We start from the raw sequence: 25,085 nt of genomic DNA, 5'->3' as shown, positions 1-25,085 counted from the left end.
TATTATTTATATATTTATTAATATTTTGAAGCTTTCATTTTTATACTTCAGTTTTCATTTTCATTTTAGTTTACGTTTTAGTCATTTTTCTTCAATTTAAACTCATTTATTTCAGTTAGTTGCTAAGGCAATATTTCTGTTTTTTTAAGTTTAATTTTTTCATGTAACATTTTTCACACTTTCATTACGAAGACAAACATGACCTAAAGGAGCAGGGCACTCTCAATGCCCCTAATGTGTGTGTTTTTTGGATAAAGAAAGGGTCAAGAATGTCAGCAGCTGGAAACCAGGTGTGTTTTTGAGGCCAGGCCTATTTTGGTCCACCATGTACTGCAGACAGCCCACCTGATGCCGAGAATTTGGTAAGTGGACAACACAAGCCGTACCATCATTCAGGTCCAACAATGTGCAAGTGGTTGAATCTAAATGGCTTTAACAGGAAGAAATAACAAGACCGTAAATTACAAGATGATTTGTTACTGAGAAATGTCAGTGTAAGGGAAGCTAACTGTGAAAAAATCAGTGCAGGAAGTTGTTGTGGAGTTTCAGATGCTAATTGGGAACATTCCAGCAGCCAGGGGCAAATTTGGTTTAAACTGACATAAAATATCTGCCACATATTTGTACTTTGGTGTAAGAACTTGCTACTTTAAAATGGTTAAACTGTCTGCATGTTTAGCAATAAAAGGGAATAATTTGCAGTGATTAAACAATGGTTGTGTATATAATGAAAAAGTAGGCATTATGCAACATTTCAAACATTTGTATGCTACTTTTATCAAATTAAAATTTCTGTAAAAGAAAAAAAAACAAACTCAACTTGAGAGTTAAAAAAATAAAGAAAAATACACGTATAATTGCTTCCAGACAGTGCTATTTTATCATTGAGGTCCTAGTTTTTATTTTTATATTTTACATTTTCATGTTAATTTTACTCAAGTTTTAGTATTTTTTAGTAATTTTGTTGTTTTTATTTGTATTGGTTTCTCTTTTCTAAATATGTAGGCCTATGTAGATTTTATTTTAGTTTTAGTTATTGTAGTGCATCAAGGCAAGGCAAGTTTATTTATATAGCACATTTCATCCACAATGGTAATTCAAAGCGCTTTACATCAAAGACATTCAATGAATGCACAGCTAAACAGATGAGTTTTGAGTCTGCATTTAAATGGGGCTAATGTTTTAGCACATCTGATCTCTTCTGGAAGCTGATTCCAACTGCGGGTGGCATAATAGCTAAAGGCGGACTCCCCTTGTTTTGTGTGAACCCTTTGTATTTCTAACTGACTCGATCCTAATAATCTGAGTGGTCTGTTAGGTTTATATTCAGTGAACATATCTGCAATGTATTTAGGTCATAGGCCATTGAGTGAGTTATAAACGAGTAAAAGTACTTTAAAATCAATCCTAAATATAACTGGAAGCCATGTGTAAGACCTGAGGACTGGTATGATATGCTCAGATTGCATATGCATCAAGTTAAACTCTAAATGAAAATAAGGAAAGTTGCTTTAGAAACTTCCTGAAAAAGTTGTTAAAGTTGTAAGAATCTAGACACAGAAATCAAACAAGGAAGGAAATCTTTCCTAGAAGGAAATCAAACAAGACAATAATAAATAGCCTAATAATTTTTTTGAAGCTCTGAAATATTTTCACTCATTCATTTTACTCTGTTTCATAGAAATAGATGAAATGAAATGAGGGCTTACTTTTTTTCCATTTGTATGTCTGAATAGCCATAGTAGGACCTCCACCTGTCTTTAAAGAGGGCAGTTCTGAGGAGGCACAATCGTTTTCTGTCCTCCTCGAATCTATTCTACAGCGTTACGGCAAGGGATCTTTCTATCCGAGTTGTGCGTTTCCAGCCTGAATTAAATGTAATGAGATAAAAAGATAAGGTACCACGAAATAATGGTAAAAATCACTTCGTTCTACTGAATCTCCTTCGCGAGTTGCACGCATGCAAAACAGCGCAACAAGTGCAGTCCAACTGTGGAGCAAATTACTCATATGAGTATGGAGAAACGAAGCTTTCCGAAACTTTGAATCAATTGAACCAGTTACGATTCACTCGCTTGAAACGCCATGCGCTAGTGACGCCTGCTGGTCAGAGCGGTGAAAATGCGAAAACTCAGCTCAACATGCATAAACCTCTTCCTTTTTAAGGAAAATCGTTATTGAAATTCTGAAAAATTTGGTAACAGTTATGACGTAACGAAGCCTCGTTTACTGAAATCACGTGGCAGTTTGATGCGCGCTCCGAATCACTAGTTCGAAACAAATGATTCCAACACTGAATGGACTCACTGAATCAAACAGAGTTGTTACTGAATCTTCTGACGGAACTGCAGGTTATCATTATTTTTAGTGATATCCGTTTCGAATGGAATTTTATGAGTTGAAGGTTGGACGAGAGTTGAACAATCAACATTAGGCTATAACAAAGTATTAATCTGCTCAAGGAATCTGCCATGTTCGCGTTCTCGTGAGAGCAGGTGAATCAATCAGCGGTGGACTGTGAAACAGGCATTCAGTAAGTACATTCATAAACTCAGTGCTGTTACATTGCCAGTCAGCTGTTAATGGAAAGTATCTGTTTTGTCTGGTTTCAGACTGCCTGGGAAATGAAACCAGTGCCGTGAAAAGATTTCAAACATTTTTAATACAGGGGCTGATTTATGGACAGTCTTGCAAATATGTAAAAAGCATATCTTGCGCTCCATTCTTCAAATGAATCTATTGAATTATATTCTCGTCTCGTTACTCATTTCTCTTTGCCTTGATCCCGATGGCCATATAATCTTCATAGGTTTTTTATGACAGGGGTTATTGGAGAGTTTGTCTGGGTTCTCACTATCCCTCACCACCGTGCCATACTCATATTCTGCAGAAATGTGTTTCAGGTTGATGGATTGGAGGAGGCCAGGGTGTGAACTACGGGGGAGCTAGGGGGAGCTCGGCTCCTTGTTGTTTCACCTAACAATTCGTGTCGATAAAGTATAATAGGGTAAATCCTGTATAGTGATTTATCCTATAGCGCTTGCATAAAGCAAATAGTGCATACACTTGTAGCTGTTATGTATCCTTGTAAGTCATTGTAAGCCCTTGTGCACGCGCACGAATACAACCCCCCCCCCGTTATAAAAACAGAACAGGTGGGCTCCCCCAAAGTCAACGGTATAGTTCGAACACTGGAGGAGGCCTTAACATTTAGAGGCTTTAGTAAACTCTCTGTTAATTCACAGATCTTATGGCCAAACCAAGACTTAGTTTTTACAGTTTAACAACAGTTAAATCAGTGAATCTAATCTGATTGTGATTTCTTATAATTAGTGATATAATGACTGCAGAGAGCTTGGCATAAAATGCTAATATAGGAAGGCCTAAATCATATAAGCTACATGGAACCACACTATTAGAACAATAATAGCGTCAGTAATTTTTTTAGTATTTAGGCAATTATTATTATTTTTTTTAGCTGTTATGGTTTTTAGCTATATTTCACACTTCTATCAGTGCTTTGTAAATGAATAGGGTATATTCAAGTCTGTATTAACAGACTCACACCACTAGAGTGTGTTGTTGTTAGCTGTGAATGATTCCTTTTTGGAGACCTATCCACACAATAATAATAAAAAATATATAGAAATACATTTTTATGGTCGTAATAATAATGTCTGAATGACAAAAACGTATGTACCAGAAAGCCTACCCTCATCAGCAAAATGATTACATTAGGATAAAAATGTCCTGTCCATGAGTTTGCAATGTACAGATACAGCTATTTACAGATATTTACAAATACAGCTGTAAATTTGAGCTTTGCTTATTGTACAATGCAATAAATTTCGTTGTCTTATAATAACTTGCATTGAGCCCAAGTTTGCACTGCCAGGATCACTAAATAAACTCAATAAAATTATAATATTTGTATTGTAAACACAATAGGTGTTCTTGTTCATTTAGCTTATGCCTTTCTGTTACACGTTTGGCAGTTTTGTTAATGTAAGCTTAAACAGCGTTTGCACAGCAAGAAAAGCTCATATGGCATAATTAATGTACTGTAACTCTTAGTGTGAGAAATAGTAAATATTTTGTATCCCTGCTATTGGCACATTAAGCACAATTTAAACTTAAAGACTTGTAAAAGAGAAAAAAAATAATTTTCTAATTTCTCATGCATGTGAACCAGTTTCTAAACAGTATGAAACAAGATTCTGATACACGGCAATGAACTTTTCCACGACATTCTAATTTATTGAGATGCACCTGTATGTCTGTCCAAGCCTGATATGACCTGAAGAATAATGCTGTAACCATATTTGCTGATTTATTAATATGATTATTCAATATTGTGATCATGTAGAAAGAGATTTGCTCGCATGGAAGCATTTAGTGACAGACAGTATTAGATTGTAACACTTCAATGTAAGGTTCCAATGATAATGTTATTCTGGAAGATTTCCTTGAATTACAAAGACAATCAGTGAAGCGCTGAACAGCTGCGTTTGGCATCTTACTTTCTTCCACACACACACACACAAATGCACAGACAGACACACACACTCAGTGCTGTTTTATTGACAGTCTCTTTATTTCATGTAATGCTTTTGCATTTCTCTTGTATATTATTCAGCATTTCAGTCTCACAGTCTGACATATATTATGCTTTGACTTTGTGCCTTGATCAGTGTATTTATTGTGCATTATTGGCATGACAACTTATTGTTAATTTTAATGCCAAAGTATCTGAATTAGCATTGTATAATAAAAAAGAGTGGAAAAACAACAGGGCACCTGAAAAAGAAATGCAACAGTCAAGAAGAAACATTCGTAAGAATGCTAGCTAGAATAATCTAAACAGTTAAATATGTAGAATATAATTAAATAAAAAATACATAATTAAACATCCAGCTTACCTGCTAATTAAACTGTATGCCGCTTACCGGCGTATGCATTATATTTCTTTTCGGATCACGTGATTTGTCTGTCAGCGGCTCCGCTAGATCCGCGGGCTCCGTGATTGCCACGGATCAGACTGAAGCGTTTTCAGTTGAGCCCTGTTTTGAAACCCAGAAAGACTCAGTTATGCGCTTAAGTTTATTTGTTTGGTGTTTCTATAAAGTGTATTTTGAGGAGAATCTGTTCTGCTACCACAGTGAGTAGAGAACTAGGTAGCCTATTATTAGTTGTAATTCAAACACGTTTGTAAGTCGATTCAAGATGATGTGGGCACAGCGTTGTTATGGTTAAATGTTTCTATCAGTGGTGACAAAGATCCCCAGGCTTAAATAGCTTTGTTTCACTATATTTTTGGAGGAGAATGTCAGCTGTGTCTTCAGAAACATACGTTTTTCTCATAAATGTGCTGTCGTTAATCCGAGCCGCTCGCGCAGTTCTCTCTCAGATCCACATAAATGGACATGCAGAGGCATGCATGTGGAATCAGTCGCGATTAAATATTACGTATGAATTCTAAAATTACATTTTAAAGAAGGGACATCAATAAACAGTTTTGGGGTAATATAATTAAACTCTAAACGTAATAAAAACGCGAGCCAGCGAATTAGGCGGTTGTTTTACCCTCTTAATCAAAATAGGCTATTTAATTAAGATCGAACCCTCACCCCACCGGCATAGCGAACTCTTAACTTTTATAAAGAATATCTCTTTGGATTTGAGACTTTAGTCTTTGCAACTTTACAGATCTTCTTTATGCACCAAGAGCTTGTAACACTCTAAAGAGAAAGGAAAAAATTAAATCGCATCATATGACCCCTTTAACATTTCAGGATGGAACCACAAAAGTTGGATAACACTTGAGAGCACATGTTAGTCATAAGCCAAAACATATTTCTATATCGCAAGTAATACAGGTAGGCTATTCTAACTTGGGCGATTTAAGCGACAAAATATAATTTCAATTGCTCAATCAATCTCAATTGACCCCAAACCCCCCAAAACGTAGTTAACACTCCGATTTGAATCAAAAGAACATTTAGATTACAATTAGTGCACTAAATAAACTCGAGAACACAAGTGCTCTTTTGTTGACTTTGATTGCTAACATTGTCCTCATTTGAAAGTCGCTTTGGATAAAAGCGTCTGCTAAATGTCTAAATGTAAATGTAAGTAGAATTCACTTGAGGTGGTAACCATAGCAACTGTACGTCGCTCAAGCATAAACATAACTCTCATTCTTTATCATCGTTCTACTGTATTTATCGCAAGTATATCATGAAAAGTTGTCTATTTAGGTATTTTAGATTGACCTCGACAGATTGCGGTTCGAAAATGAGCCTATACAAAATGTAACGTATAGCTTATTGACAGAAACTGTCTTAAAAAATTACCCGTTTAATTGAAAGTAGCCTAATTCGCGCGCTCAAGCGCACGCTTCATAAAACTCACAATTTGCTTGTATTGTAGGTGTTTAAGTCCTACATTATATCTAGTCAGGACATCTGAACTAGAATACAGTAGCCAATGGTTTACAGTAGCCCATAGAGAGAGAGAGGGAGAGAAATCGAGAGCGCGCGCGGGTGATGCCCTCCCCTCGACAAATCTCCTTCACTGAGATGGTGACGCTCCTTCAAAACTCCAGTCTCACGGCGGCGGGAGCAGATTGCTTCAGTCATCTGAAGGTTCATAACTTTACCAAATCTTTCATAGCTTATCTGCCAATGAGCTGGATGCCTGCACTTGTCAGTAGGTGCTCCTGTTATATATAACCTTAAAGAAAAGATAAAAAGAGAAGAAGAACAATAAAGCACCCAATGTTTTTACACCGGTAACTGTGAAGCTCGTGTACAGTCTCTTTATATGTGCGCACCGCTGGTGCCAGACGCGCGTTTCCAGCTCGCGCTGGTGATGCGATGCCCCGCAACCACAGTGGCGATGAGGGCGGCACTGGTCTCTGGATGAAGACCTCGCAGCACTATGGCATGAAAGATGTTGAAACCGGTCGTGGGACGATGAACAGCGCCAGGACAGTCGACAGCCTGCTGTCGGCGCCGGGCACAACAGGTGCAGGAGACTCGGAGAACCAGAGGAGAAAGCAGGGCGCCCGGCTGAGCTTGCTGGGGAAACCGCTCACCTACAGCGCGCAGAGCGGCCGGAGAAACGCGAGCTACAGGAAGCTCCAGAACTACCTCTACAATGTCCTGGAGAGACCGCGAGCCTGGGCATTCGTTTACCATGCCTTTGTGTAAGTAAAAATGTTCTTACTCTTTTTATTGATTAGGCTACATCATGTATGCGCACAACTGGAGTTCACCTGTTACTTAAAGTGACATTTATGCACTTTGTTTTAAAGGTCTCCTTTTCTTTCGAGGAATGAATCCTCATTGTGTTTGAAATAGTTAGCATTTGTATGTCTAAATGTTTTATGAAAGGAATAGGGATGTAGAAAATTGCAATCTGCTGTACAGTGTTTTCATAGTTCATATGCTAGTCTCTTAGTTATTAAATTGACTGCTTATGATCAAAATGTTGATGCAGTATTTACAATGTTTTTTTTCAACTCATGTTTGATGCCATATTCAGTATAAAATTAAATAAATAAATATGGTAATAATTAATTCTGAATTTTAAGAAATGGTTCTAGTTACAGTAGTAAAATATGTTTGATAATTGACTTACTATCTAGCAGTGGCCTTTGATAGACACGGCCGTTTGTCTTTTAAACGCACCAATAAGATCTCAGAGGGTTTGCGTTATGGTGTGTATTTGCCATTACTGTTACTGGGAAATTTATGATAATGGCTCTTCAGAGATTTTCTGTAAGCTCCCTGAAAGAGATGCTCTTTATATGACCTCAGTTTAAAGGGAAATGCATGTACTCTGACATAGTTTTTATGTTCAGATTGGTTGCGTCTGTTGACATGTTGGTATAGGAGCGTTTGTGCAAGGAGGAAGCCGAGCTGTCGGATGGTAAGACTGGAGCGCTGCTCTGTGCTGCGAGACAAGATGTTGTTGTTTTATTTGTGCTGAGAGGACAGCTGAGGTCAGGGAGGTTAAGTTGTTACATCTGCAACGACGCATTGTCCTTCACTAGTCAGAAACATCACAGATTCAGCACACTTGGACGGGGCTCATGCTTGAATATGCTATCAGTATGGAAAAAAATCAACAGAGGAAGGAAGTAGCTTTTACGTGAGTTGCTACTTGGTTGTTATCAGTATTAGTTTTTGATGAGCTATAGAACATATTTATTAAACATTTGTAGCCACTGATTCATATAATTATGGAAATTATGGAATTTGCATAAGTCAAACTCGGATTGTGTGTGCACATAAAAGGAAGAAACACTGTGTTAAATGTGGTGAGAGGTTTCGTCATGAGAAAGAAGTTAATAAAGAAAATCTTAATCTTTTGAGACTATTGGTTTCAAAAGGCTGTGTGAAAGAAGACATGGGGGACTGTTTGAAGACAATGAACAATCAATCACAACCACAATCTGCCCTGAGCAAACCATATGCTTCTTCTGCTGTTTCCGTCATGTACTCATATCCTTTGTAATAAACAGAGTCTATGAAAATAGCACATTATTAGCACATTTGACTCTTGTGCCAGTATGCTTGAGGGTCAGATTAGTAGGAGCATATTTCCCATATGAACAAATGCCTGTTTAATTATGAAGATGCCATTTAGAGCTTGAGCTTGATATCGTTGAAATATGAAATAGCTTGTATGTGATGAACGAGGTCATTAAATGTCACACTTACTGTTGCTTGATAATTTATTGCTATAAGAAATATTTAAGAATTCAAAAAAAAAGAAGCCATTTAATTAAAATGGCAAGCTATAAACAAATAATTAAAAACACAGAAATTGTATTAAGATTTATTGAGTGTGATTCTTTTACTATTATGTGTAATACAACCTATATCTATCTATATTTGTCTAATGCAAACTATAGGGCGTTTTAATGATTAATGTGATTTTCAGTTGTTTCAATTACTTTTGTGAATTGATTAGATACTGGAAAGTCTGAAATGATCTTGCATGTTTTCTGTGTGTTGGATAATCAAATGATACAATTCTACTTTTAGTAGAATTTTTTGAGTTTTTCAGCAAGGCACCCCAACCTATGTAACAGTATGTCTAGCATCCAACGTAGTGTTATACTGTACCACGTGTGAGACTATACCGCACCAGCCTTTTGTTAAGATGACTTTCTGTTCAACAGGTTCTTTTAATGGAAAGTATTTTCAGTGGCCATATCAATGACTCACAGTTGTCTGCTCACCCAGCAAATTTTTTAGCAGTTTTTTTTTTACAGTGCATCAAAGCAAGCTAATTTTTCTTTGTGATGAGCAGATAGCAAAACCACAGCTGAGCGCATTTCACCAAGGTTGAAGCTTCCGTGCCACACCTCCGTATCAATATCAACAAAATCTTTTTATCGCCTGGGCTAATGCTAAACATAACCCTCTCTGATAATCATATTTGACACTTAGATAATATAATGAGGGGATTTTTCTTCTTACCTTAAACAAACCTCCCTGTATCCTTTCCGTATATGCATGAATACCGGTTTAACCAAAAACGTTATGCTGCCATCATGAACACTTACATTATTAAAGCCACATTCAGTTTCCTTTATCCCCTCAGAAATCACATGCATTCTTTAAGTCTGAAAAAGGAAATTGCACAGTAGGTGAACACTGCCATAGTCATCTGTATACGTCATGCCATAGTCAAGCCCTCTTTATATGACTGAGAATTCATCTGGTTTGAGGTAGAAGTTCATTGAGTTCCCCATTCAGATTTCCTAACTGTGTTCCATTTCATGGTTTAGAAAACTGCAGGTTGTACTTAGATGGCTCAGATTGACTTAATTCTGAGTTATTGAGGGTGATTTATACCGCACGTTGACTGATGGCTTTTAAATTGTAACAAAATATTTAAAAGTTCCCACCTGTAATGGTCTCATGCCTCCTCTGTGACACAGAGAGCAATAAAGGGCCTCTTGTTCTCTGAGCACTCGGGAAGGTGCTCTAGTTTGCAGTGGTGTATAAAGTACCTGAAAGCCATACTCAAGTAAAAGTACAGATATCTTACCAGAAAATGACTTTGGTAGAAGTTGAAGTCACCGTTTAGAATATTACTTGAGTAAAAGTCTTAAAGTATGTGATATTTATTGTGCTTAAGTATGAAAAAAGTATTTTTTAAATCTTAAACATACTTAAGTATTGAAAGTAAAAGTACAAGTAAATGCAAAATTGAAAAGCAGCAAATAAATATATAAAAAATGTTCATACACCGCTTGAGTAGCAAGAAGATTGTGTTCAGTTTTAACTCTTTCTTCCATTTTGTATTTTTGGGTAAGAAAAAGCAGCACTTCATCCGGTGTTTAGTGTCTTTCATTCCAACATAAGAAAACATTTCTGGAATCTACATCTTAAATACCATTTAGATGTATTTACACAGTTTATGTATGTCATAGGGGACATGGATGCATTTTAAAGGGGTCATATGATGCTGCTAAAAAGAACATTATTTTGTGTATTTGGTGTAATGAAATGTGTTTATGCGGTTTAAGGTTAAAAAAACACATTATTTTCCACATACTGTACATTATTGTTTCTCCTCTATGCACCGCCTTTCTGAAACGCGTCGATTTTTACAAAGCTTATCGGTCTGAAAAGCGAGGTGTGCTCTGATTGGCCAGCTATCCAGTGCGTTGTGATTGGCCGAAAAGCGTGTCACGGAAATGTTACACCCCTTACCATACTGTGATGCCCTGTCTGGCCGGAGCGTAACATAAAACCATGTCTGCATTTGTGATCGGAGAAATGACAAACAACAAGTGCTACTCTACACTGCCCAAAAAACTTGCGTTTGAATCGTCAGTGGCAAATTCTTTAAATATAAAAAACGTACGTACAGTCTGTGAGTCAGAACAGCCGGCATTGTAGTCTACTCTACCAGGATCAGGAAACAGTCCTCCATAAATTGCGCTGGACACATCTGAATATTTGGGTTAAACTGTTCTGGAACAGTGTTGTAACTACAACTTAACCACTGATTTCTAGTTGTGTCCTCTTTTGGAAGGCCAAACAAAGTAGTTTCGCTTTCACAACGAAAAAGCGTCACACACCGTGGCCTTGAGTGAGCGGAGGCTGAAGGCCTAGAGTGAGCCGCTACCTAGAGTGAGCGGAGGCCGGCTTGAGTGAGCGGAGGTGGGCAGGCTTGAGAACGGCATGGCCGGCGGATTCAACGAAGGAGTAAAGAATATCTCTTTGGATTTGAGACTTTAGTCTTTGCAACTTTACAGATCTTCTTTATGCACCAAGAGCTTGTAACACTCCAAAGAGAAAGGAAAAATTGAAATCGCATCATATGACCCCTTTAAACTGCAGTTACAGATGCATAAATAGACCTAATGTTTTGTTTTTAAAACATAAAACGTTGAATACTGATATACATAATTACAACAACACTTACCATATTATCGCAGACGATGCTGTATATTGCAGACCCCAGACTCGACTTGAGTGGAAAATTAATCATCTGCAGTTGTGCGCGCACTTGTTTGCACATGAGTAAAGGTGTTTTTTAGGAGTCTAACTTGCAAACACCAGACCACTGATTTGTCAAACCTGCTTTCCTGCAGTCCGTGGACTTCTGACTTTATTTTGTAGTAAGTAATGAATATGCTTCGGGGAAATGTATCGGAGTAAAAGTATACATTTTAATTAGGAAATGTAGTGGAGTAAAAGTAAAAGTTGGCTGAAATATAAAAACTCAAGTAAAGTACAGATACTCCCAAAAAATACTTAAGTACTGTAACGAAGTATTATTACTGTAGTTAAGGTATTATTACTGTAGTTCAGGTCCTATAATTTGATTGGCCAAGCTTTTCACACTTTGTATGACTCTTTAAAACCTGGATTTGTGAGAGACAAAGAAACAAAGGAAGGTGATGTTTTTCTTGAGCTTTATACACTGTGATTTCATTTAGGATTAACACTCCTGTTTGATGAGGAAGACTATTGATGCACTGGCCACCAAGGCCAGCCCAGTCACTTTCACTCCCACCGTTATTGTAATCGAAGACGCAAGCTGCTATTACTCACGGTTGGAAGGTATATGGAAACAGAGTTGGCTCTCGCTTAATGGAAAAAGGTTTTAGACAAACTCAAACAGGTTACAGATCTTGAAAAAGTGCAAAGAGGAGGCAATAAACAGGGTGTCATGCCTGTGTTCCAGTGGAAGTATGAATGATAGGGGGAAAGGCTTTTGAAAAGGACACTGTTTGATCACGTCAGGGGCGCCTGACACAAGACAGACCTCAAAGAAGAGCTGCAGTCTTCAGACGGGGCACTGTATGAGCATGTTGAGTTGCCAGCTGTGCTGAGAGAAAAGCAGCGTGGAACATGGATCCAAGCTTTTGGACATTTCTGTCCTACTGTGTGTCATCAATGTCGATGAACTAATCTATCATTAAAACCTTCTGTCCTTTGAAAGAAAGGAGTTTTCTGCTTCTTAAATTTTCACTGAACCTGAAGTAGTGGAAAACACTATTTCTGAAATGTGTTAACAAAACCCACACAGAATAGAGTTCACTACAGTTCAAAGGTTTGGGGTTGGTACAGTTTTTTGATTTAGCTCCTCCTGAACCTACTTTTGGAACTTCATTTAAATTAACGTTTCTGAAATCAGCGCAGAAAGTGTGAAAAAAGGCTGCGTATTCTGATTGGGCCTGCCTATACGACGCTAGGAACTTTCAATAAAATTAATGTTGGCATTAAGTTTAATAACAGGGAGACCATTAGCCAATTACAGTTTCTCAAGGCAACAGTACTACTTTGTCGCTGTAATTGTTTCTCATGATATAGATGACGAATCAATAGAAAGCCTCATTTGCCTACAGTTAACACAAAGACTTTGTGATTCCGTTCTGCTGATTTAATAATTTTAACCAAGTGGTGGGTAGTAAAACATCAAAAAGTGGTCTTGTATTAGTTGCCCTTGCTGACAGGGGGGCTGACTGATGGAGGCAGCCGTCTTCTCTTAATAGCAAACCCTGCAACATAAGTAGTCTGTGTGGCCGGGCATAACCCAGAGGGGCTTCCCTGCCCAGCAGTGCCTAGGCAGGGGCTAAAGAGTCAAGTCAAGTCAAGTCAAGTCACCTTTATTTATATAGCGCTTTTAACAATACAGATTGTGTCAAAGCAATGACAATAGTAAACACTATTTTTTCAGTTAAAGGCAGTTCATCATTGAATTCAGTGATGTCTTCATTCAGCTCAGTTCATAGTATCATAGTATCTGTGCAATCAAGGCTACGATATCGCTGGAAATGAAGTGTCTCCAACTAAGCAAGCCAGAGGCGACAGCGGCAAGGAACCAAAACTCCATCGGTGACAGAATGGAGAAAAAACCTTGGGAGAAACCAGGCTCAGTCGGGGGGCCAGTTCTCCTCTGGCCAGACCAAACCAGCAGTTCAATTTCAGGCTGCAGCAAAGTCACATTGTGCAGAAGACTCATCTGGTTCCTGTGGTACAAAAGAGTAATTGCCTTCCCGGGAAATGCATGTGGGTCTTCCATTGCTCACTGTTCTTTGTCTTTGATCTTGCCTGTCAGCATGAAGGGGTCCCCTGATAACACAGCATTTGGGTATATGAAGACAGGTGTGCACTGGATTCTGATTTGGCAGCTCTCTGTCTGGTTTCAACTGATTACAACAGCTTATGAATTATAACAGTTAGCATTTTCCTTAGGGTTTTCTGAATAATTTCTCCAGTTTACTTCCCACGCACATGAGCATAAAGTAATCTCTATCTGCGTATGAATTGACGTACTTTAAGTGTACAGTATGTGCTGAATTTGTCATCTTGATTCTTTAGGTATGCAGATGTATAGTGGGACTGCATTCTTGGACGTATTACATCCATCATGCTGTCTTTGACCTTTGACCTGTTCTTTGATCTATGATGCACTAACAACAACTGTGACAATAATTGACTCAGATGTTAAGTACAATTTAAGGAACAACTTGGTTCCTATAGCACTTAAAATTGAAAAGCCCCCCACCTCAGCTTTATTATATATGTATATAATTATTTTTGTAAATATATTTTTTAATATAGCTCAACCAGGTGTTTTTGGCCACTGTTTATGCATATTTGTACATACTACTCATTTAACATACTCATAAACATACCATTCAAAAGTTTGGGATCAGTAATCTGAACATTAATACTTTTATTAAGCAAGGATGCATTAAATTGACCAAATATGACCGTAAAAATAATGTTTTCAACATCATAATAAAATAATGTTTCTTGATCACCTAATCGGCATATTAGAATGGTTTCTGAAGAGTCATGTGACTCTAAAGACTGGAGTAATGTCTGCTGAAAATTCAGCTTTGCCATCATAGGAATAAGTTACCTAGCAAATGGTTATTTTAATTGTAATAATATATCATACCATCTCCAAACATTCAAATGGTAGTATTTAGCAGAGAAGTGTTCATTTATGGGGTCCGTCTCCTCTCTGCTTTTGCATCTCCTCAGATGTCTGCAAACCATCATTAGACAAGGATTAGGGAGATTTAGGCTTAATAGAAACAAATTTAAACAAAATATGTGTTTACACACTTTCTGCTCTATTTGGTCGGTTACCCAGGACCATTAACACACGACCATCCATCTTAAAAATGCTAAAAATGACCCGTGGTCACTGTTTCTCATGGATGAATGGGAATCTCAATATTTGTGTACTACATGTTGTGCCAGTAATTGAATTTTGCTTTTAGTACATTAAGTGTTAATGGGCCATGATTGGATTTGATTTACCTGCTAATAAAGAACAATATAATATTTAGCTTACTGGAGTTTAATTTATGTAACTCTGTTAAATCAATTGTCAAAATCTCTCTTGCTGTTGCTGTAGCAAGCTGGGAGGAATTAAAAAGCCATCTCAGCATCATGCACGAAGCCTCTTTAATTGGAGTTGAAGGATTCTGCTTTTGTTGTGGCAATTTTGCATGTACCTCCTTTGAAGGGATGCAATAGTGGCGTCTTTGCACATGTGTTAGTGGCTAATGAAATACATTTAACTATGCTAATTTTTCCATATGTCATCAGACACATGAGAAATGACTCATTAAAGCTGTGTCTTGTTCTCGTGGGTGATCCATTTCGGTGTGCTTTTGGATAATATGAAGCAGCTGAATCTGAATTGACCTATCGGTAAGCCCCGCCCCCCTTAGTTACTGTTGCTACCTCGGACAAACAAACGGAGTTGCTCACAATGCTCACTCATTGTCTTACAATAGGCCCTTTTCACATGACGTCACGCAACTTCCGTTCTGACGAGAAGCAGGGTATTCTTACTTCCGCCAGCATAGTAAGCGCTATCGCTACCAGCATGGAGTTCACCCAAACTCTTGTACAACTGTCACAAATACGATTAGAGGATGACTGCTGCTGTCTATTCTCGTCCTCGTTCAGGTAGAGGCGTCTGGCATCTCAAACGAACTTACCAAATACCGATCGGTGAGATTTGCCGCTTGAAGTCGAAGGAGGAGTTGAAAACGGAGCACTGCAGTCACTGATTCCTGCGACTCTCGCGCACTGTTTGCTGTCTTCATTGCAGTTAGATGAAGTTGGTTAGATATATTTCTCAAATAAACAAACGTTTTAGATACATGTGTATCGTACACATACATGTGGTAACAGAAAGCCTTTTCATTCAGTAATTTCATATTTCAAGTTTTTCCTACATTTTCCCGAGAAGTCTCCGGTGTAAAGGTATAACGGAAGCACAGATACACTGCTTTGCGGGAAAGCGGAAGTTAGCTTACGTCAATGTGAAAAGGGCCTATGACAGCTGTCAGTGTGAAAACCTTGTCACAAGATGTTTTTGAACAATTTTGGACACAGAAGGACCTCCATTCTAGTGGGAATTAAATATACCATGAAGGGATATATAAAAGATTTTAAAATAAATATGGTGGGTAACTCGATTAATTTGGAAGCAGGGTTTACAGATCACAATGCAAGTGATCTCATGTTATGGCCGTCACGATCGCGGATGACAACATGCAGGATCAACACTGTTAATGTATTGCAGGGTATGATTAAATTAATTTACATTTAACCAGTTTAATATGGAGACGCACTGAAATGTAGACCTTCATTTATGTGATTTGACCTACACTGTACATGACGTGAGAACAGTTCGCTATTTAGGTTTGTACGTTAGCATGGACTCATTAACTTTAACATTAGCTACTATAGCTAGTTTTAGCCAGAGATACCTTGCTGAAGCACAAGATGACATTAATGTTCTGCTTGAGCAGATGAAAATGGTAACTTAATGAGAGTATGACAACCAGAAAATGAACGTTATATCTTCATTGGGATTAGAGTTGAATGCCTACAGACATTTTGCTCTGTTTTGTTTGGGTTCAGGAAATGGAATAAAATTAATTCTATTGCCTATCCTCTCAGGATACCTGGAATCAGTGTTACAAGTACCGCAGGCACATTGTTTTTCCATTTTTTAGCATAAACACCATCAAACCGATGCGAGCTTCGGATCTTCCAATGTTTCTCTATGGTGCTGAAACCTAAAGATGTCCGAGTTCCGCTCCCTGTGCAACTGATACTCAACTGCCATTGGCTCATCTGCATTCGAGGGGAGGGGCTTATTGATAGGTCAATTAGATGGCGTCGTTCTGAAGGATCAGATATGTTTTGGAACTGTGTCATGTCCCGATACTATCCCCATCAATCCAATACACTTTCCTGTCTCTCTCGCCACTATCTTGTAAATGAAAGTCAAAAGCCCAGAAATACATTCATAAAATAATTAGATAGGTTTTAGGGCAGTGGCGTGTTAAACCAAATGGTTCATTAGAGCAAAACTAAAACCTTAGAGGACTTTTGACCCTAAATGTAATGGAGATGTTGGCAGTCATTCTCAGTCTTGTTCTTTAGAAGTTCCTTACTTGGTCTAGTTCAATGACAGAGAAGGTCACCGTGTGCCGTAATCCCCTCTGAACCCTAATAATTGCCTACTCCAATTTGGAAGGAGATTGTGTTAACTCCTACTGTTTACACAAAATATTTCCCTTTAATTGACAATTCGACCCTGTCAATAAAGCAGCCTTGGAGAGCTGGAAGATTACGTACTCCTTATTTAGTTCTCTTTTCATAGCTCAGTCAATGTTGGGTTACTAGTCCAGCTCACTATTGTTAAACAGAGGGTAGGTGGTCATTTTTCCATGGCAACCAATGTCCAAGCTAGAGGCCAGAGACTTTATTACTGTGTGAAATAAAAAGCATGCTGTGTTTTGAGCCTGAAGGCTAAAATTTAGGAGTACTTCACTAAATAAATATGACTGCAAGAGCCTAATGTAGAATTATAGGTCTTCCTTATTAAACTCATCTCAAAGCTCTGGAGGAACTCATTTGTTTTTTGTTAATACTTACATATTTGTTTTGTTTTCTGGAGTGTATATTTTTATTTCTGGTTCCTAGAGGTTATTATACACTCTGATTTACATGGACAGGTACGTTGGTGTGTATTCCTTTAAAGGGGTCATATGATGCTTTTTTAAAGATCATTATTTTGTGTATTTGGTGTAACAGAATATGTTGACATGCTTTAATGTTCAAAAAACACATTATTTTTCAAATACTGTACATTATTGTAGGTCCTATATGCCCCGCCTCTCTCAAACGCTTCGTTTTCTACAAAGTCCCTCCTTCCGACAAGCGCAGTCTGCTCTGATTGGCCAGCTGACCCAGTGCATTGTGATTGGCCGAACACCGCAAGCACTCGTCGGAAATGTAACGCCCCTTACCATAATCGCGAGCTTCATCTTTCAAAATAAATGTAAAGACAGAGCCCGAAAGGGGAACAGAGTCGCGTGACGGACACCGTGATGAAGCTGGTATGTGTTTGCAGTACGCAAGTTACGGTTAAGACGGCTGACTCCACTGTGATGTGACCCTGTTAGTATCATACTAAGTCTTGGCCTGTCACACAGGGGCTACCGCTTGCTCTTGAATAAGCTCTGAAAGGAACTGTCTCAACAGACCCCTAGTAGCAACACCCTGTTAAAGTAGGTATCCTAGGATACCTATGTGGAGTGGCGCCCAAGGTGAACGGAAACTTCAGGGATCTTATCTATGCACAATCAGCTTGTAACACTCCAAAGAGAAAGGAAAACTTGAAATCGCATCATATGACCCCTTTAAATGTTCACCCAGATTGCAGGTTTTGGATTTTGGATTACATCAGTTGGAGTGCTCACACAGCACGCCCATCGCTCGCTCACCTTCTGAAGCTTATTGCAGCCAAAAATTAAATTTGCCACCATGTAGTATTTGACATCAAAGATTCAAAGGCAATCTAATATCCAATCAGACTGTCTGACTGCTGTAGGCAACTTCCAGGAGTCATTGTGCAAAGCTTTTTATCTGTCAGAACAAGTTACTGAGCATAACTACATATTCTGCTTTAAAATATGGTTTGAGTTATATTTGTGAAATAATTGGTACTTAACACATTTGGAAGGACAGAAATTCAAATATACTTAAATTTTTCACTATTTTCCTCAGTGCTGCCTGCACAAATTAAGCGTTAGCGTTAGTTCTGACAGGTCACGTGAGTCAAGCTTGCATCAGCTGATTCTCAGCTGATCACATCTACCTATAGGAATACGACACCTATCGCGGCATTCCTATATAAGCTCCATTCAGTATTATTCAGCAGCTTTTCAGCTTGCTCTGGAGCAAATTAAGCATCACTGCTCGCAAATCAACTGTTGCAGCGTGTTTCAGAACTTCTGAAATCCACATCTAAGATTAGTGAATGCTGTTTTAATCCATATCTCCCTGCTCATTCATGACAGGCTGCATGGATGGGCAGGGAGGTTTTTGCCCAGAACGGAACCATACCGCCAAACCAAACTTTATGCTAAGTATCTATCATTTTGACGATAGTGGTCTTGACAGAACTGATTTTAGAAACAGTATTTGAATTAGTTTCCCCCCCATGGCACTCTGTTATTGTTGTACTGTCCATTTTACATTTACCGATCCTAAATTGGCATGCAAGCACAAACTAAACTGTGGTTTGACATTTTACATTTCAGTCAAATGCTCTCTTTCCATCAAAGTGGGATAGAAGTAGTTGCAATGTGGACCAGATTTTTAGCCGATAATCAAAAACATGGCAGTATATTGGGGTCAGTAAGATTATTTTAATTAAAGTTTTTGACAGAAGTTTTTTATGCTCACCAAGGTGGCAATTATTTAAAAACAGTAATATTGTGAAAAAATATTGCAGTTTAAATAATAATTTTAATAATACAAAAATATTCCTGTGATGGCAAAGCTGAATTTTCAGCAGCCATTACTCTAGTCTTCAGTGTCACATGATCCATGAGAAATCATTCTAATATGCCGAATTGGTGCTGAAGTAACATATTATTGTTGAAAACAGCTGTACTGCTTAAGATTTTTTTTAGGAATCTTTGAAAAGAAAGTTCAAAAGAACAGCATTTATTTGAAATAAAGCCTTATGTAACTTTATAAATATCTTTACTGACTACAAACTTTTGAATGTTAAAAAGAGGTGCAGATACTGAAATGAACAAGTTGTGCATATAGTCTAAAATAGCTTTTTGGAGAGTTTGAGTTTAATTATTAGAGTGTCCATGCTAGAACTCCCACACTAACATCCTAACAACTCTCTTACTGCAGCTCTCAGTTCTGACGAACACCAGGCATTCCTCAAGCTGATAACCTCATACACCATAGGCCAACCAAAACCAACTCGTATTTGTCTTCTGAAAATGTGGAAGGTTGGAACGACCAAATTCCTTATTCGATAAGATGTGACCTCTCCAGCAAAACTCTGATACTCCCTTACAGCCTCTTTTCTGGAGTGTGGTCAGAGATATAACCAACATCACAGCTCCCAGTAAATGTACTAAATAACAGCAGCACAAACCGTACAGCAACTGTATTGACACACACATACATTTTCAGTTTGTGCAAATTCCACTGTAGCCATTGTGCACGTGGTTCACCAACGAGTAAAAGATGTTTCTATGTTCTGTCAGAAAATGCACCTGGAAGGCACTTCTGTCTTGACCCAAGCCCATGTCGTCTTTACAATTAAAATAATAATAATTAATAATTTGTTACATTTATATAGCGCTTTTCTGGGTAAGGGGGGGAATCTCCTCAACCACCACCAGTGTGCAGCATCCACCTGGATGATGCGACGGCAGTCATATTGCGCCAGAACGCCCACCACACACTAACTTATTGGTGGAGAGGAGACAGAGTGATGAAGCCAATCAGTGTATGGGGATGATTAGGAGGCCATGATGGTCTGAGGCCAATGGGCAATTTTGGCCAGGATGCCGGGCTTACACCCTTACTCTTTTTCAAAGGACATCCTAGGATTTTTAATGACCAAAGAGAGTTAGAACCTCGGTTTAACGTCTCATCCGAAGGACGGTGCTTTTTACAGTGTAGTTAGGACCCACACAGACTGCAGGGTGAGCACCCACTGCTGGCCTTACTAATGACGCTTTTCCACTGCATGGTACGGCACGGTACAGCTCGGTACGGTTCACTTTTGGGGGGGTTTCCACTGGGTACAGTACCTGGTACTTTTTTTAGTACCACTTCGGTTGAGGTTCCAAGTGAACCATACCGTTACCAAAACGTGACGTGAAAACTCTGCTGATCACGGATTGGCCGGAGAGAATCGTCACTACCTGCGTCACTGAACTTGCGACACAAACACAACAGAACCGCTAGATTTAAATCAGCACAGCCAGCGAAGGATCAAACGCAACTGTTTTGAACGAGCACACCTTTTTTAACAACCAAAAAGTGGCTGTTTCGTTGTCTGTTGAGGAAGTACAGACGTTCCTCTCGTTAATAGCAGAGGAGCGGATACAGCGAGAGCTTGATGGGGCGACGCGGAATTAATAAGTTTTTCAGGAGTCGCATGGTAGTAGAGGCGGCGCAGCCCTGCTTAGCTTCAGTGGGCAACCAGTCTTGGGCTACAGGGTGATATGGCTGCTGGCAAAATGAAAATATGAAAAATGAAAATATGAAAATAATAAATTAATTTAATAATATTTTTTATGCAGTGGATTGACAGTCCTAGTATAAATATACTATATAGAGCCTAAATTAAAGGCACAATATGTAAGTTTTCGCCGCTAGATGGCGCATTGAAAGCAGCAGAGCTTTTATTATGCCACAGTCGACGGCTTCCGCTCTTTCCGGTCGTTCGTATGTGGGGTAAAGCACACAAGTACAAAATATATAACACTGTTCTAGTGGTTTTTGGATATTTTAATAAAAAAATATTTCATATTGAGCCTTTAATAATTGTTTGGATAAACAAAAGGAGACATAGATATTTTTTTCTTCCAAAAGATGCATTAGATCAACATCAAAGCAGGAAATAATGTAAACACCATGCTCTCTGTTTGCTTTGTAACCTTTATGGAAGATCTGAGAGGTTCTTTATTTTTACATGAAATGAAAACATACAAAAGGCAAGGCTTTTAAACTAGATTGCTTTTTAGCAAATCTATTTAGTCTAGAGAAGAGCCTTTTCCATTGTGTGGTCAAAGAAAGCCTGATACCTGATAAATGAAGTTTGAGTAGCTGCTTTCTTGAAAACAGCTTCATCCCAGGCGGGGGGACTAGCAGCGTTGACAAAACCTGACAGCTCTTTGTTGTAGTGACAACAGTGTCCTCGCTTGTGCATGTATGCGTGAGAGTTGTTTGTTGGCCCCATAGGGCAAAAGCTGTTAAATGTCAGAAGAGTACAGTATCCTGACCAGAGAGTCAGTAGATGCTAGTTAAACTGCAGTCCGATCAATTGAATGCTCTTTCAGTGATGCTTTTAGTCTTGGCTCTTAGTTCTTTTGCACTTTCCCAGCCACATTGTTTTGGAGACAGACAAAATTGCATTTTGGAGATTTGGATTTGTTGAAATAATTAGTTTGTTTGGCTCTGTTGTGGATTGTGAAATAGAATTATTGTTCTTGGCAGTTTCACGGGAACTGGAAAACCGAGCATCGTAATACTTTTATTGGAATATTTCTTTAATTATTTTTTATGAGATATTTATATATGTAACTTTTATTTACTCATAATCCCTGCAGTTTGAGGCACTCTATATCCGTTTTCTGCATCTTGCTGGGCCTGGGTACTCTCATTGTACCACAGGAACTTCACATTCCTTCTGCTGTTTGTGTTGGGGCAGCGTTAGGTTCTGCAAGGAGCTTGCCATGCACTCAAATCCTTATTTGTGGCTCCCAGTCTGATTGACAGACCACCCAGACCACAGTGCAAGCCTTCAGTTAAGGACACAGTCATGACCCCAGGCCTGATTCCAGTTCCCGGTGCAAGGCAGTGAGTTTCCATGAGGAAAACACAATTTTTTTTTTTTTTTAATAGTCAAAACTTTCGACTGTGGCTTGAAAGAAATGCAAAATGACAAAGTAAAGGGGTCTTTAACAGTATTTGGATGAGATTCGATGTTTGAGTTACAATTATTAACAAAATATCTACAATGTCAGATCTTTGTCTGGGATCTTTGTAAGTTTATGTACTTAGATGCAAGTGTTTTTTGTTTAGATGTGGGCGCTACAGAAGCTGATGTGCGTGATGAATTGCTTTACTTTTTATTATACATTTTTATTTACAATTTACTTTATATAAAAATTTATTTTTATTAAAATAAATAATTTAATATTATTTTTGTTGGATTAAACTGACAGCCCTATATATAGATATTAGAAAAAGCAGCCTAAATTGAAATCCTTTCAAAGTCAGTGGACGATGTCGTCTGTTTATTCTAAGTGCACGTGCATCTGTCGCTTTAAATTCTCCAGCTCATTATAGCAGGATGGATTCTGATCAGCTGTCAATGTTTGTATTGTTCATCAGCTGGAAAAAATCGTTCTGAAAGTGATTCCAACGATATCATTTCTCTGTGCCTTTATCGTTATAGTTGTGGTGTGGACTCAGTTATTCTTTAATATTGAGAACGATTTTTAGAACTATAACTTTATCGTGATTTTTATAGTTATCGTGCTTGGTGTGAACGGGCCTTTAGACATATCAACTCTCTTGAATTATCTAATTCTCTTTTTAGATTGGATAACATGCCAGCAGTTCAGTGACCATCAAATTTTATTTTAGAAAGCTGACAAAAAGGTCTTAATCCATAATGCAGCACCAGACAGCACAATCATAAATATAACTTTAGTTAGGATATTTGAAAAAAAGGTCAAATGAGAAGCATTGTGAAAAAATGATATACACAATCACAGATGTTTCTATCCTGACGAGATTAGATTTCTCTGTGGATGCTGAAAAACAGCAGGTAATTTACTCTGTAATTTTAGGTTGTTGGAGGAAAAACACTGTTTGATTCAGACGGGATTAAAATCAGTACATCTGTGAGGCACAAATTTACCTAACCTCAGGGAAAATGAGTTGCTCCTCCTTCCTCTTCCTTCCTTCCTTGATGATATCTGACATTGACTATCTTGACTATCTGACTATCTTGTTCTCAGACAGAATACTGTTTACTTAGGTATGTGGGAAAGACACTTAGAAAACAGAAGGAAGCACATTTAAAGGGACAGAGGAAATGTAAATCCATTAAAGCTGGTACCTCAGATCATATAAAAGCCAAAGCCAGGTGAGAGGATGCGCAACTGGCACTGAGCAGACACAGCACATGCTGCCATCCTTCCTGACTCTACCCACGTAGGAAACCAGGAAACCAGAAGACACTCTCCAGCAAAGGCATCTTTGGCCACACGTCACAGCACTCTGTGTCCCGAGGCACTCTGTGATTGAGTGGGATGCTGTGCATTCTCACCATGCCAAATGTTAAAGTTGCTATCCAAATATATGTCTTAAGCATGGAATTGAATGTGGTGGTGTTTTTTGCTTAATGTAATGTTGAACCGGTGCCTACCAGAGTTCAAAAAATGCTTTCACATCAACCAAATTTACTGAACTCTGATGTCAAACTGACTGGGGTAAGAAAGAGTACTTTTCATCTTGTATAGTATATTAAACGTTGTTCTTGTATTCAAATTAAGTGCGTTCCACTGCTGCACACGTGCCACAATATCGATACAGGGCCAGCTGTATCGATACTCGTATCGTCAAATCTCTGTGACGATACATCGTTGTATTGATGTATCGAACACAGCACTATATAGTGGTACCCTACTGGTTATTGTCCAAGATCAGAGATATTTTATTTTTATTATTATTATTGGATATGCTTATTTACCCTATTTTTACATTCAGATTGGCTTTGCTGTCATCTGACATGATTACATTTAGGCCATGCAAGACAAGTTTATTTAGTACATTATACCCAATTCAAATTGCTTTAAATAAATTGATTAAAAATTATTCGTAAAAGGTACATACGAAATAAAAGATAACAATAAAAAATATATATTTGAAATGAATTAAAAAATAAAAAGACACAAATATGCGTGCATGCATTTTATATTTTATGTAGAGTTCTTTTGTTAATCTGATATCTTAGTTCATCTGACATATATTACTCATAAGCCAGTGTGTGTAAACATAAATTACTAACTGTGCTTTGTTGATAAAGAATGAATTTTGTTTCTGTGCCATTATGTTTGCATGGGGTGCCGGACCACCTTTGCGAGAAGCACTGTGGTGTTAATTGGGATGGCAGATGGAAGGATTCACATGGTGGCCGGTTTTGTGTGAACCTCTGATTTCTTAGCCTGTTCCCTTTCATGGGAACTTCGAACTGCGTCCTCTAGGGGTCGCTATGGGGAACGCCTCGTCGTGACCCGTGTCTGAAGCATACATTGAAAAAACACCAACTCGTTGGCCGGCGACAGCCATGACGTCACTACCGGTGCAACTATAATATAAATAGGCGCCGGGAACTACACATCATTCTCTTCTTCGTCTTCACTGACCGGTCTGTTTGAAGCGTGCATTCCAAAAAGCAAAGTAAGAGCTTTTTCTTTCCTACTATGGCGAGCACTAGCGAAGCGTTTAGAA

General features: G+C 38.3%; 1 protein-coding gene across 1 annotated transcript in view; it reads left to right on the top strand.

The window, feature by feature from the left end:
• The first annotated feature begins 6,626 nt into the window (after positions 1-6,626).
• The window catches only part of LOC107718835 (potassium voltage-gated channel subfamily KQT member 5-like), a 141,444-nt gene continuing 122,985 nt past the window's right edge, over positions 6,627-25,085 (top strand). Inside the window, exon 1 of the mRNA XM_016526071.1 lies at positions 6,627-7,207. Within this exon, the coding sequence (XP_016381557.1) occupies positions 6,876-7,207 (332 nt within the window). The 5' untranslated portion in view covers positions 6,627-6,875. The remainder of the gene's footprint in view (positions 7,208-25,085) is intronic.

This window comes from Sinocyclocheilus rhinocerous, unplaced genomic scaffold (assembly GCF_001515625.1).
Source record: "Sinocyclocheilus rhinocerous isolate Xijiao unplaced genomic scaffold, SAMN03320098_v1.1 scaffold3288, whole genome shotgun sequence".
Taxonomy (NCBI): domain Eukaryota; kingdom Metazoa; phylum Chordata; class Actinopteri; order Cypriniformes; family Cyprinidae; genus Sinocyclocheilus; species Sinocyclocheilus rhinocerous.
This window is presented reverse-complemented; position numbering and strand designations above follow the sequence as displayed.